The sequence below is a fragment of the Schistocerca americana genome, chromosome 3 (genome assembly GCF_021461395.2).
Source record: "Schistocerca americana isolate TAMUIC-IGC-003095 chromosome 3, iqSchAmer2.1, whole genome shotgun sequence".
In the NCBI taxonomy this organism is placed as follows: Eukaryota; Metazoa; Arthropoda; class Insecta; order Orthoptera; family Acrididae; genus Schistocerca; species Schistocerca americana.
In genome coordinates this window covers 843,677,456-843,689,785 of record NC_060121.1, presented here as the reverse complement: position 1 = coordinate 843,689,785, position 12,330 = coordinate 843,677,456, and the positions used below count along the sequence as shown (strand labels likewise).

General features: G+C 39.8%; 1 protein-coding gene across 1 annotated transcript in view; it reads left to right on the top strand.

The window, feature by feature from the left end:
- The window catches only part of LOC124606432 (beta-2-syntrophin-like), a 301,467-nt gene extending 289,782 nt beyond the window's left edge, over positions 1 to 11,685 (top strand). Inside the window, exon 8 of the mRNA XM_047138414.1 lies at positions 9,949 to 11,685. Within this exon, the coding sequence (XP_046994370.1) occupies positions 9,949 to 10,041 (93 nt within the window). The 3' untranslated portion in view covers positions 10,042 to 11,685. The remainder of the gene's footprint in view (positions 1 to 9,948) is intronic.
- The last annotated feature ends 645 nt before the right edge of the window (positions 11,686 to 12,330 follow it).

The window sequence follows — 12,330 nt, the reverse complement described above, 5'->3', positions numbered from 1 at the left end:
GTCTGATTTCGCTCTCTGCTTATAAAGTGGTGAGCATTCATAAAAGAACCTCAAACTATTGCTTGCCTAAAAAAAAAATCCTATGTGCATTCCACATGTGCTCTGCTACCTGAGTGTGTATTGCACCCCTGATGTATCAAGAGGAATGCTACAATTCTCCACCCCATAATACAGGTGCTGAAATCTGCTGTTAAGACCATCACAGAACTGTCAGAGCCTCTGGTTGAGATCCTCTTCTAAGGTCCAAACCAAAGTACCCCAATCAGTTTTGGGTATGATAGTGCAAATAACCACATGCAAGGCTGCCTCTACATCTCGGATGACACTCCTCAGCAGCCATTCCAAGTGCACATTAGATTTCTTTCCAACCATGGATGCTGTTTTCCTAAGTGGCTCCACAATGTGCCTAGCATTGGCACTCCTGATGACTTGTAAACCTCTCCCCCTCCCTGCCCCCTGTGCCTGCTTGGGCACTGCTGTAGGAACAGCCCCTGTCTGCTCAGAGTGAACAGATGAAGCCAGATGGCCAGTCCCCTTACTGACTCACCCCCTTGAGCATCGCAAATGTGTTTCAACCCACCACTTGCCCTCCAGTGAGGGTTGATTCCCTGTTTTGGGTACACTATAAGGTGCCTCATTGACAGTGCATTATACACTAATCTTCCTTCCTTTTTTGTCCTAATACTTTACGTTACTAGTCTCCTTTTTACTCTGATCACCACTTCTGGCCTTTTTTATTTTCAGCCTGCTACTGAACAGTGCTTTACGTTAGCCATTTGGGATGAAACCATGGTAATGTTACCTGTGAATGCCTTTGTACTGGTATCTGTAGTCACTGCACTTCTCTTTATATTTTGAAATATTTTTCTTTTTTTCCATCATTATTTCTTCAGTGTATAATTTGAATGGAAGTGGTGATTAGCTAGCACCAAACCTCACACCCTTCTCAACCTGAAATTGTCTTTACTGATTTTCCACTCTCATTACGCCATCTCAGTTTTTGTAGGTGTAGCACATTACTCTAATGTCTCTGCAGTTTATCTCCATTTTACTCAGGTTTTTGGGAAATGTAAATCTCCTAATCTTGTCAACGGTTTCCTCTAGGACCACAAATGCCCTGAATGTGTCCCTATTTTTTTCTTTTATCTTTTTTTATCAATAAGTGAGAAGTCACTTTTTCTGTTCTTTTAGTACCTAATTCAGTAGTCATGTCTCAGCCATTAAGATGAAACGTAACTTTATAAATGGCCTCTTAGTCAGACATTATAGAGGGAAGATCCTTCCTTCTCAGCACCCTCAAGTTTATGAGATTGGACTTTCAGTATAAATTTATCAACTGAATGTAGAAGGCACAAGCAAAGCAGAGAGTGAATTTTTATACAAAATGCTGAAGGAACATCAAATTGACTTTATCTTACTCTTGGAAACCCCAGTAGATTATGATGTACAACTTCACACCAGAGGAAGACTCTTGGGCTTTAAGCTAGTGACTGTAAACAATCACTCAAAATGTGGACTAGCAACCTGTGTAAGAAACAACATTAGTATAAAATCTTGCCATCAACTTCAAAGAATGATGTTTTTATGGCTCCATTTAGTGGGAAACTTGATAATACTCAGCCTGTAGAAATGATCCAGATGGAATTGGCCTTCTCCATCTCTGCCCTCACCATAACAGCCAAGTATCATTGTTGGAGACTTCAACAGCCACCATATACTTTGGGGGTATCAAGAAAGTGATGAAAGTGGACAAAAACTTGTTGACTGCATGGAAACAGAAAACCTCAAAGTTATATACAATGTGAAAGAAAAGGTAACATTCTTTATTGGATGATGAAACAAGGGCTACACACCTGATGTATGCTTTGTCACACAGAGTCTCCAAATGTGCCCAGTGAGGTGTGCCACAGACTCCTCAGATTCCCCCATAGTCAGTATTTTCTACTAATTTTCTACACTGAATTTTTCATACCAATTGTCCTCTCCTATTCAAAGCCATGATGGAACTTGGAAAAAGTCAACTGGTCTGAAATTCCCAAAGAAACAGGTGCCAACATAAGATCAATAAAACCCACATTCAACAGCAATAGATTCAGTGGAGTAGACTTAACTGCAGCCTACAAGACTGTATGGAGTGACAGATTCTTGCTCAAATTCATCAGTCATTTTGTGTAGGTAACTAACCACTCTAACTGGCAACAAGCATAATGATAGGTACGTCCAGCTGTTCTCAGAGAGTTCACAAAATAAATCATGGTGTCCCACTGTTCGGTTTTGGCCTCACTCTTTTTTAATTTGTATATATATAACCTTTCAGAAACTAGTCCAGGAAATTTATTATGCTGATGATATTGTTTTTATCGCTCGTGATCAAGGCTTTAGGAAAATTGAATCAATATTAACTTAAGACCTGAAGCTGTTGGATGGATACATCAAACATAATTTCTTCTAACCAAATCCTCAAAGACTGTTGTATTAACTTTCCACCTATGGAATAAACAAGCATCACTCCAAAATACCTAGGTGTGACCCTAGTCAGGTCACTGACATACAGAATCCATTTCTAGAATGTGGCAGCTAATAAAGACTAAGAATATTATGCTCCAGAAGTTAACAGGAACCATCCAGGGTGTCATTTCAGCAGTCCTCTCTTTCATACTTGGCACAGAATACTGTTGTTCCAAATGGGTATATGGTGCTGAGCTAAACTAATTGACATACAGCTTAGTCGAGCAGCGTGCCACATCACAGGGTGTATTTGTCCCACAAACATACATTGGCTACTAGTTTTTAATAGATCACATCATTGGAGAACAATATTATGAAAAGGAAATTTGCTACTTACCATATAGCGGAGATGCTGAGACACAGATAGGCACAAACCAAAAGACTGTCACACTGTCACAAATAAAGCTTTTGCCAGTAAGGCCTTCGTCAAAAATACACACACACATGCACAACACACGTGACAGTCTTTTTGTTGTGCATGTCTGTGATTCAGCATCTTTGCCAAACTGTGAGTAGCAACTTTCCTTTTCATAATATTGTTACATTCCATCCTGGATTTTTCATTGGAGAACATTTGGACAGAAATGAAAAACAACATAGAATTATCAGAATTTTCATTATCAGAACCCCAGTGAATGATGTTTAAAAAACTGTAGTAGCACACAGCAGTCAGTGTGCAGAACAGTTATTTCAACATGCAAGATGCCTGGAACAATCAATGAGAGAAGCAAACTTCCTGGATGCCTCACCAATTAAAACTGCATGGAAGTGACCACCACAATGGCACTGGTGCACATAGTGTTGAATGAGAACTGATGGAGACAGATATGAATTATTTACTCCACCAAAGATGATGGAAGTCCTTTCAATGTGACTGTGGTGAAGAGCAGCAGATTTTACATCACACAACATTTGAATGTTCTCTCAGAGCATTCAGAGGGAGAGGGGAAGACCATCACAATATGCCTAAAGGAGCTTGTGACTTGATTTAAAGCCTGGAGTAAGGGCTAGGAACCCATTATGAACTTGAAAGTGTGTGTATCTGTGTAGAAATGTATATATTAGTCATAAATAGTTGTCTAGTATTTTCTTTTATCAGCATATAGCAAATAAAATAAAACAAAATAAAATAAAAATATATATATTCATATACTTCTGATGAAAATTATTGAGAAGTGTCATGATACTTATTGCTGTCTGAATTTGAAATTTCATGGTATTTATAGTGCTTCACAAGTTGTAACTATCAGATAGAATAACTGTAAGCAGTGGAAACTCCAGGTTGGAATATCAACAATATGAGGAAAAGATAGATCGCTACTTGTAACTTGGATGCACTACACAACCAAGAATGTTAGTACAACTTTATTAGACTGTGGCATGTATTCCAATCACCATAACATGATAACTGAGTGTGAGCATAGCGCAGCGGGGTTTAAATAGGCACTCGCCCATGGTAGGCTCTCTTGGAAGTTCACAGTATTGCTCTTTCATGGTTTGCTCTCACAGATGACAACACACTGCTAATGTATGGCTTTCAAGTGTGGGCACATTACTTCATTTCTTTTCCCTTGGCAAACTGCTCAGATTCATGAGATATCCATGCCATCTTTCTCCACGAGGATCTGACTGAGATGGTGTGCTGATACTGGAGGGGGGGGGGGGGGGATAAATATCAGAATATTTATGAACTAACGTCACCCCCAGCTCACACTGGGAGGCATTTGTTGCTGACACTAATTGTTGACCCAGTTGGTAGGTTACGCAGATTGTAACATAGACATCAGTTTGTAAAACGCCATTTCACATGCATGCAACCTGTGGAAAGACATCCCCTTATGCAGCAAAGTATGTAACGCTTGTGCAACAGATGCGGCCTCCAACAAAACTGATAATAATAAGCAATCTTACCTAAAAAAATTGTGGAGTTCCTTGACCGGCATAGGATGCAGAAGAGCCACAACAGCAGAGACATTCTGACAAAGGAGTTTGATACCAGCACTAGAGTCCTCAAACTCAAGATAAACAATAGAAGGCTGAAAGAAGCAGCACTTTTCCAAACTGAATTTTAACACGAGCCTGTAATACCGAAAAGAGGGGACTTAAGTTTGTTGAGATGTTCAGCAGTGAAGGAGCTGGAGACCACAATATCATTAAGATAGTTGGCACAGCCAGGCAAAGAACTTGTGAGTTGTTCAAGAAACCACTGAAAAATCGCCAGGGTGCTGGCCATGCCAGATTTTAATCGCAAGTATTGATAAAAATACTGACCACCAATGAGCCAAGCAAAAAGTTCTTCAGGATGCGGCATGGGATACATGTCGATGATAGACTCAGCATTGACAGAAACTTTGAAATTTCTGCAAAGGCATAACCATCCCGACTGCTTCTTGACAGTGATTAAAGGGAGTAGCCCATTCGCTGGATGCGATTAGTTGGATGACCCCAGAGGTCATGAGGCAGTCAAGCTCTGCCTTGACCTGGTCACAGAACACCATTGGCAGTGGATGAGACCAAAAGAAATGGGGTCTGGCCAACGGTTTCATGGTGATGTTGAATTTGAAATTATTGGCACAACCCAACCTGCAGAAAACAGGGAGTAAAATTCAGAACATAGAGTCAAGTTGTATATGAGACACTTGATCAGAGATGACATTAACTTCATCGGAAATAGTAAAAAGAAGTTTACCGAGCGAGGTCGCGCAGTGGTTAACACACTGGACTTGCATTCGGGAGCACGACGGTTCAATCACGCGTCCACCCATCCTGATTTAGGTTTTCCATGATTTCCCTAAATCGCTCCAGGGAAATGCTGGGATGGTTCCTTTGAAAGGGCACGGCTGACTTCCTTCCCTAATCCGATGAGACCGATGACTTCACTGTTTGGTCTCTTCCCCCCCCCCCCCCCCCCCCCCCCCCCCCCCTCCCCCAAACATCCCAACCCCAAAAATGTTAAGGGCATCCAGGCCAAACAGATTTTCGGTGCATACATTTTCAGCATCAGAAAATTCAGCAGACCGGCCATGGATTTATATGTAGCTGGGACCGAGAAACTACCTAATATTTGAAAGCTTTGTTTATTGTAAGTAACTGTTGTACATGACATTGGCACTAAAGAGGGGGAGCCCAAGTCCATGCACGTCTGCAAGTTGAGTAAAGACATGGCAGCACCATTGTTGACTTACGTGTGCAGAACCTTTTGATAAACCTTGACAACAATAAAAAGCTCAACAGATGCAATGGAGATTGCTGATAAATAATTGACATCCATGTCAGTGTCTGCAATAGGCTGTTGGAATTTTGCATTACAAACAGGAGCAATGTGGTCCATTTTGTTGCACTGGCATCCAACGGCCCACTGCTTAGGACAGTTCAGCCTCTCATAAGTGACAAAACATGACAGAAAAGAGGGAAGCATGGAGTGCTTACATTGTTGTTCATTACCGGGCTTGCTGTACTGCTGCAACTATGGCTGCTGCAGTGAGATGGGCTGGCTGCCCTGACGTTTTTCTCATACACAGACCACTGTCACCATATCGTCCCCCTATGAACCATGTCAAATGATGGGGAAAAGCTGGTTGAACTCCAGCAACCTCACACAATGATTCAATTTGGGTACCCACAGCCCTCAAAACCTCAAACGATTGTGCAGTAGTCAGAATGATGGAGAGGGAGCAGTTTCCACATTGAAGGGCCTGCTCACAAACCTCACGATCAGGGTCCAACCAAATGATTGCATCATGAACCATTTGTTTGACATACAACTCCTTATTTAGACCAGTGATTAAGTGACAATGAAGACTTAAACTGTGAAGCTTAGCTTCCCAAGTCTTATAGGAATGTTACGGTTTCTTGTGACACTGATAGAACTCAATTTGAGTGGAAATGACCTGCATCTGTTTACAGTAGTATTTTGAAAGAAGGTCACACATGTTATCAAAAGAGAGTGAAGACAGACCCTGTAGGTGGGGCCAGTAGGCAAAGGAGTTGATACATCTGAGGTGAGTATCAAGACAAAAAAAAAAACACCATCACATAGGGTAATATCAGTCAATCCACGTGCATGAAAATGTTGCCGCAGCCGTTTTTGTAGGATTCCCATTCTTTGACACACTCATTGTAAACTGGAAACAACAGGGGATAAATGATTGGAGTAGTGACAAGCAAAATGGGAGGTGCAAGGGGCAATGTGGCAGGTGACGTAGATTTACACCGATCCAAACTGGCCAAAACAGAGGCAAGCATTTGCAATCCCTGGATCTGATTCTATTGCACTGTGATGAATGCCTCCTGTTGTTGACTAAGATGTTGCAACACTGCAATAAGAACCCCTTGCTGATCAATCAGCCGGTGTAAAAACTCATCAGCAGCACCATCAGACATTGTAGATACAACAGAGGACCAAGCAGAGACTGAAAACTGTGCAGAGAACAATGCCAGGCTCGTTGTCACTTGTGTTGCAACTTGGACACACTATACAAAATGTTAGTAAAACTTCATTAGACTGTGGCATGTATGCTGATCACCTTACCGTACACTCAACACAGTAAGATAAGGCAAATGTCTGCAAGCAGTAATAACATGATAACCGAGTGCAAGCATAGAATGGCTTGGTTTAAATAGGCACTCACCCATGGTGGGCTCTATCAGAAGTTCACAGTATTGCTCTTTCACAGCACACTGTCACAGATCACAACACACTGCTAATGCACATGGCTTTAAAGAGTGTGCGCATTATTTCACTCCTCACAATAAAGATGTCATGTTGAGCTGTAGACAGGCACAATGAAAAGACTTACACATTAGCTTTCAGTCAAAGGCTTCTTTAGAAAAGGAAAAATACACACATTCACATTCATTCACACAAGCAAACATGCCTCATGCACACATGACTGCCATCTCTGGCAACTTGGACCGGAATGCAACTGTCATGTAAAATGGAAGCAGCAATCTGGAGGGGCCGGGGAAGGGATAGCAGGGTACAGGTGGGTGGAGAGAAGGGTTCTGTTCTATGAAGAGCACGTGGGGACAAGACTGCCTATATGCACAACATCGGGAGACTGTGGGGCAAGGAGGTAGGAAGGGAAGGGGGATGGGGTGAGGGAGAAATGGGAAGAAAGAGGAGAGGAGAGGAGCAGGGGAAGGGGAAAGATTGTCGGGTGTATTGCCAGAGGACGGCAACCAAAGAGTGTGAGGGGTCAAGAATAGGGGGTAGGTGATAGGACAGAGGGTGTGGAAACTGCTGGGTGTAAGGTGAGGGGACAGTAGGTTACCATAGGTTGAGGCAGAGCAGAGAATTTGTTGTAAGGATAAACTCCCATCTTTGCATTCCCTCATTGTGTGCTGCTCTCAGCCAATGTACCCACCCATCTTTCGTCTTCCACTCCTCTCCTTTTTTGCCCACCATTTCTTCCTGCCTCAATGCCCCACAGCCTCTCAACACTGTGCCTGTTGGCTGTCTGGTCCCTGCATGCTTTGCTGGACAATGCTCTTCTCTCCTTTCACGTGCTCATGCTATCCCTTCCCCTTCCTCACCTCCTCCAGATTGCTGCAGTCATCATATGTGACAGTTGAATTATGGTCCAAGATGGCAATCACGAGTGCATGAGGTGTGCTTGCTGTGTGAATGAATGTGCATGTGTTTCCTTTTCTGAAGAAGCTGTGGCTGAAAGCTAATGTGTAAGTGTCTTTTCATTGTGCCTGTCTGTAAGTCAATGTGTCATCTTTACAGTGAGTAGTAATCTTATCTTTTCCTCATATTGTAGATGGAAAAAGTTTCTTAATTCCTGTACCTTCCATTGATTTTAGTAATTCTGTAGGAGTCTCACTGTCTCATTCGGTTGGGTTTGAGCACAATACTGTTACTAAATCATGTGTTCATTATTTAATAATCTATTTCTTTCACATCAAATTCTTCTTCTTCTCCTTCTTGTTCTGTTACACAACCACACCGTCTTCTCCATTGTAATGAGAACTTGTAATGGGAGCATGTAAATTTGTGCAGAGGTAGTAAGGCTCATTTAAATTTGGGGAAGATTTTGATCACTATATTTCTTACAGAAGCACAGTGTGCTGCCAATTATTGTACTCATAATTATGCCAATTGCTGTTCCACTGTTACTAATGTTATTGTTACTAACTTAAAGTTGTTTAATTGGAAGTATTTGTTCATTTTTTTTTTCTTCAGTTAACCAAATGATGCAAACTTCCAACTTCGAAACTCCAAATCGTAGAAATTTCGCATCCTTCATTTTACTTGTGATAAGTCACTCCTACAAAATCTCCACTTGGGGTATCAGATGACTCACTAGTTACCTCTGGAAATTTTGCAGTATGAATGACCACTATTACATTATTTTAGACATCTGCATGTCTTATAGTTCATTTTTTGTGTTTGATCCAGAGGTTTCTTTCCTAATAATTTATTAACAGTCCTATCACATACAGTTTTAAGTTCATGACTGAATTCACTTTTTTATGGCAATCACGAGATTGTGTCATTACTACATTTGTAAATTGAGATCACATCTGTAAGTATTTGTTGTTAATTACTTCATACTTGTAGCATTCAGAGCAAACTGCAAAACTGGCCATAAACGTAAATATTGATTGCTTACAGGATTATCAAATAATTACAAAAGTTTACTTCTCCCATGTGAATATTTCTACAGGAACATTGTTCAATATTATAAAGCAGTGCTTTCTGTTGTCTTATTGTATTAGAATATCAGTTACTTGAACATGGAAAGAAAGCCACAGAAAAAATGAGTAGGATTTCTGAGGTGGCATTACAGTAGCTTCACTGGAATTAAAAGGAGAAGTTGCCACATTCATAAAATTTGCTTGGAGCAATATATGGAAGCATGTGTGACAGAATTAGAATTTCATAATAAATCCCTTACAATAGTTGAGCATATAGTGAGCCCCAGCAGGTAATTTTAATCTATTCATTAACAACCTTGATGCTTTATTGTCCTACCTAACAATAAAAAATAAAGAATAAGTATTTGTTAGTGATTTTATGTAAGTATTTAGATTCTATTAGAACTCTTCTGGTAAGAATTTATTTCAGTCAGTAATATTATCATTCAACTTAATTCCTACTGTACACTTCCTAATCGGGGTAAGTAATTGCTCAAAAATAGTCATTAATTACTTGTACTTTTACCATCTTCCCATTCTCTTTGGTTCCTAGGTTACCCATCTCTTCACTCACCTCCTTGTCAGGCAACAATATTCCCATCCCATTCCCTAATCAAGCTACAGCAGTAAATGGGAGGATTAAGGGAGGGAGGGGGGGGGGGGAGGGAGGGAGGGAGGGAGGGAGGGAGGGAGAGAGAGAGAGAGAGAGAGAGAGAGAGAGCGAGCGAGAGAGAGAGAGCACACATGCAGTCCATGATTTTCCAATATTTTATTCATTCTCTCTTTCTGATTTTCCAGGAACTGGATTTGGAATGCTGTCCTAAGCCTTTTGTGTTCATTCTCCACAATTTCCTCTCAGCCAAGATTCATCGCCTGGGACTGTATGCATAGACATATAGCTTTCCTGACAATTTTGAGCCTGCCACTGATTGTTGTTTGCTTTCTGTATCTGCCAGATATACCAAAGTCCGGTATACTGCTAGTGTTACCTCAGAACCATCTTTGTGCTACATGGAAATTTTTATATAAATATATATATATATATATACATGTATACATGTTATCTTTGTGGGATTTTTGTGCCTTTGCCATCATTTTATACGTTACAAAATGTTTTGTACTTTTTCAAGAACAATGATGATGTGGTAATATTGCTTATGATTTTACTTTGACATTTTGTAAAGTGTATTAGTGAACTGGCAAAAACATGTATGCCATTGATGATCGCACAATCTCACTACATTGTAAATACTGTACTTCACAGTTATTGTTCCTGCAGTCCGATTAGTGCAGTCCTGTATGAGGCATAGGAAATAGTGACAAGAAGAGTGTAATTAAGGGGCTTATGAACAGTTGTTTGGACATAAAAGAGAGTATATTGCTGTAATTTATTTTTTTGTGTAGTTGAACAAAGGAGACACCTCACTGCTTGTCATGAGTACTGTGCATTAATTATTTCACTTTTACCACAGATATTGTGTACTTCACATTTTTCTTTCAATTTTTTTTATAAGTTTTATGGTGATGTTATCTACTCTTGCCAGTTGTTCCATTTGTCAAGAACTCGTTTTAGCCTTCAGTCTGCTCTAATTTCTTCTTAGAATTTTTCATCTTTTAAATGGATCAGATGTACTCTGTACTGCTCACTTCTTTGTCAAGTAACCTTAAATTTATATCTTGGCAGATTTAGTGTCTGTTGAGAGTGTATTGTATAACAGCTGTTAAGATGAATTGCATTAATTTTGCAAGTAAGGCTGATAGTGTAAGGACAGGTAATCTGCAGTTATTGTGGTTGGAGAAAGTTGCATCTGCTGTGTCTATGCAATTTGAGAGACATATCAAGTAGACATTTAGTCCATACTGACATTTGTGTATAAATCTTTTTAAAGCTGTTCTTATGCAAGTTGTGTTTAAACTTGAATGTGGTGTATTAGGTTAAGCATGCAGAAACAATTTTTCATCTTCCTGCACAAATATTTATTGTATTATTTGATGTGGAGTAATGTGCATTTATTTTTTGATATGAATGTTAAAAGTTTTATTCTACTTTAACCAAGACTTTTAATTCACAATGTTTTTCATTTATTAAATTATGTATTAAAATGATGTAAGTTAATATTATTCAATAAAACAGCTGGGTGTGTAAGGCTGTTCGCCAAACTACTCTGTCTCTCTCTCTCTGTGTGTGTGTGTGTGTGTGTGTGTGTGTGTGTGTGTGACAGAGAGAGAGAGAGAGAGAGAGAGAGAGAGAGAGAGAGAGAGAGAGAGAGAGATTTTATCAATATTAAGGCTTTTTCTCCAATTCAATTGTTATAATATAAAGTTACCAGCTCAACTGATCGGTATGTAAATAAGGATGATTTGATTCTATGACTGTCATGCAATATGTGACTAGTGCTTGCTTTGATAGATAATTTTATTTTCAGAACATAGTTGATTGAATGTAATGTGGGACTGTCTTCTGTCCCTAAGTGGAAGTTGTTATCTCTGATTAATAAATATTGATTTCAATAAAAGTAGTTGTTCATATATTCCAAATCAATGTTAGTGCCTTTATTAGGGCATTTTCCATTCTTGTGCCTGCACCTATCAAAACAAAAACTGCACTTTTGTACAGTATGTTTGTATTTGCCCAGAAATAACAATTACATAAATGTTCAGAAGCTGCAGATTTTTAGTGATTGATAGCATTCCTTGCCACTTCAAACATATTGGATACATTTACACCTATCATGAACAAATACATAATTCTGATATTAGAAACAGGCTGAATCAAAGCTAAAATGGACTCACCAATGTAAGTGATTAAAACTGTGGAATATTCCAGGAGGTTTGAGATTGCAGCCAGATGATGTCAACACCTGGCCATGATATTCTGACTGACAACCAATCAGCTGTCTTTTGATGAGCTTTACACTGGAGATTGTCGGTGCATGTCACTGACTTTAAACCTAAAACTGCATGGAGGCACATGCACATAGGTTACCGCTGCATGATCACTCATACTGTGTCGAGTGTAGCATAACGCCATCTGCATGGTTATCGGTAATATTATGTTCACATCCTCTGCTGGATTGTGGGCCCTTGGGGCTAAAATTCAGTGGTCAAAATAATAAAATTAATTATTGCTATAGATGTCATTAGGCATAAAATTCTGTCTTTCTGAATATATTGAAGAAA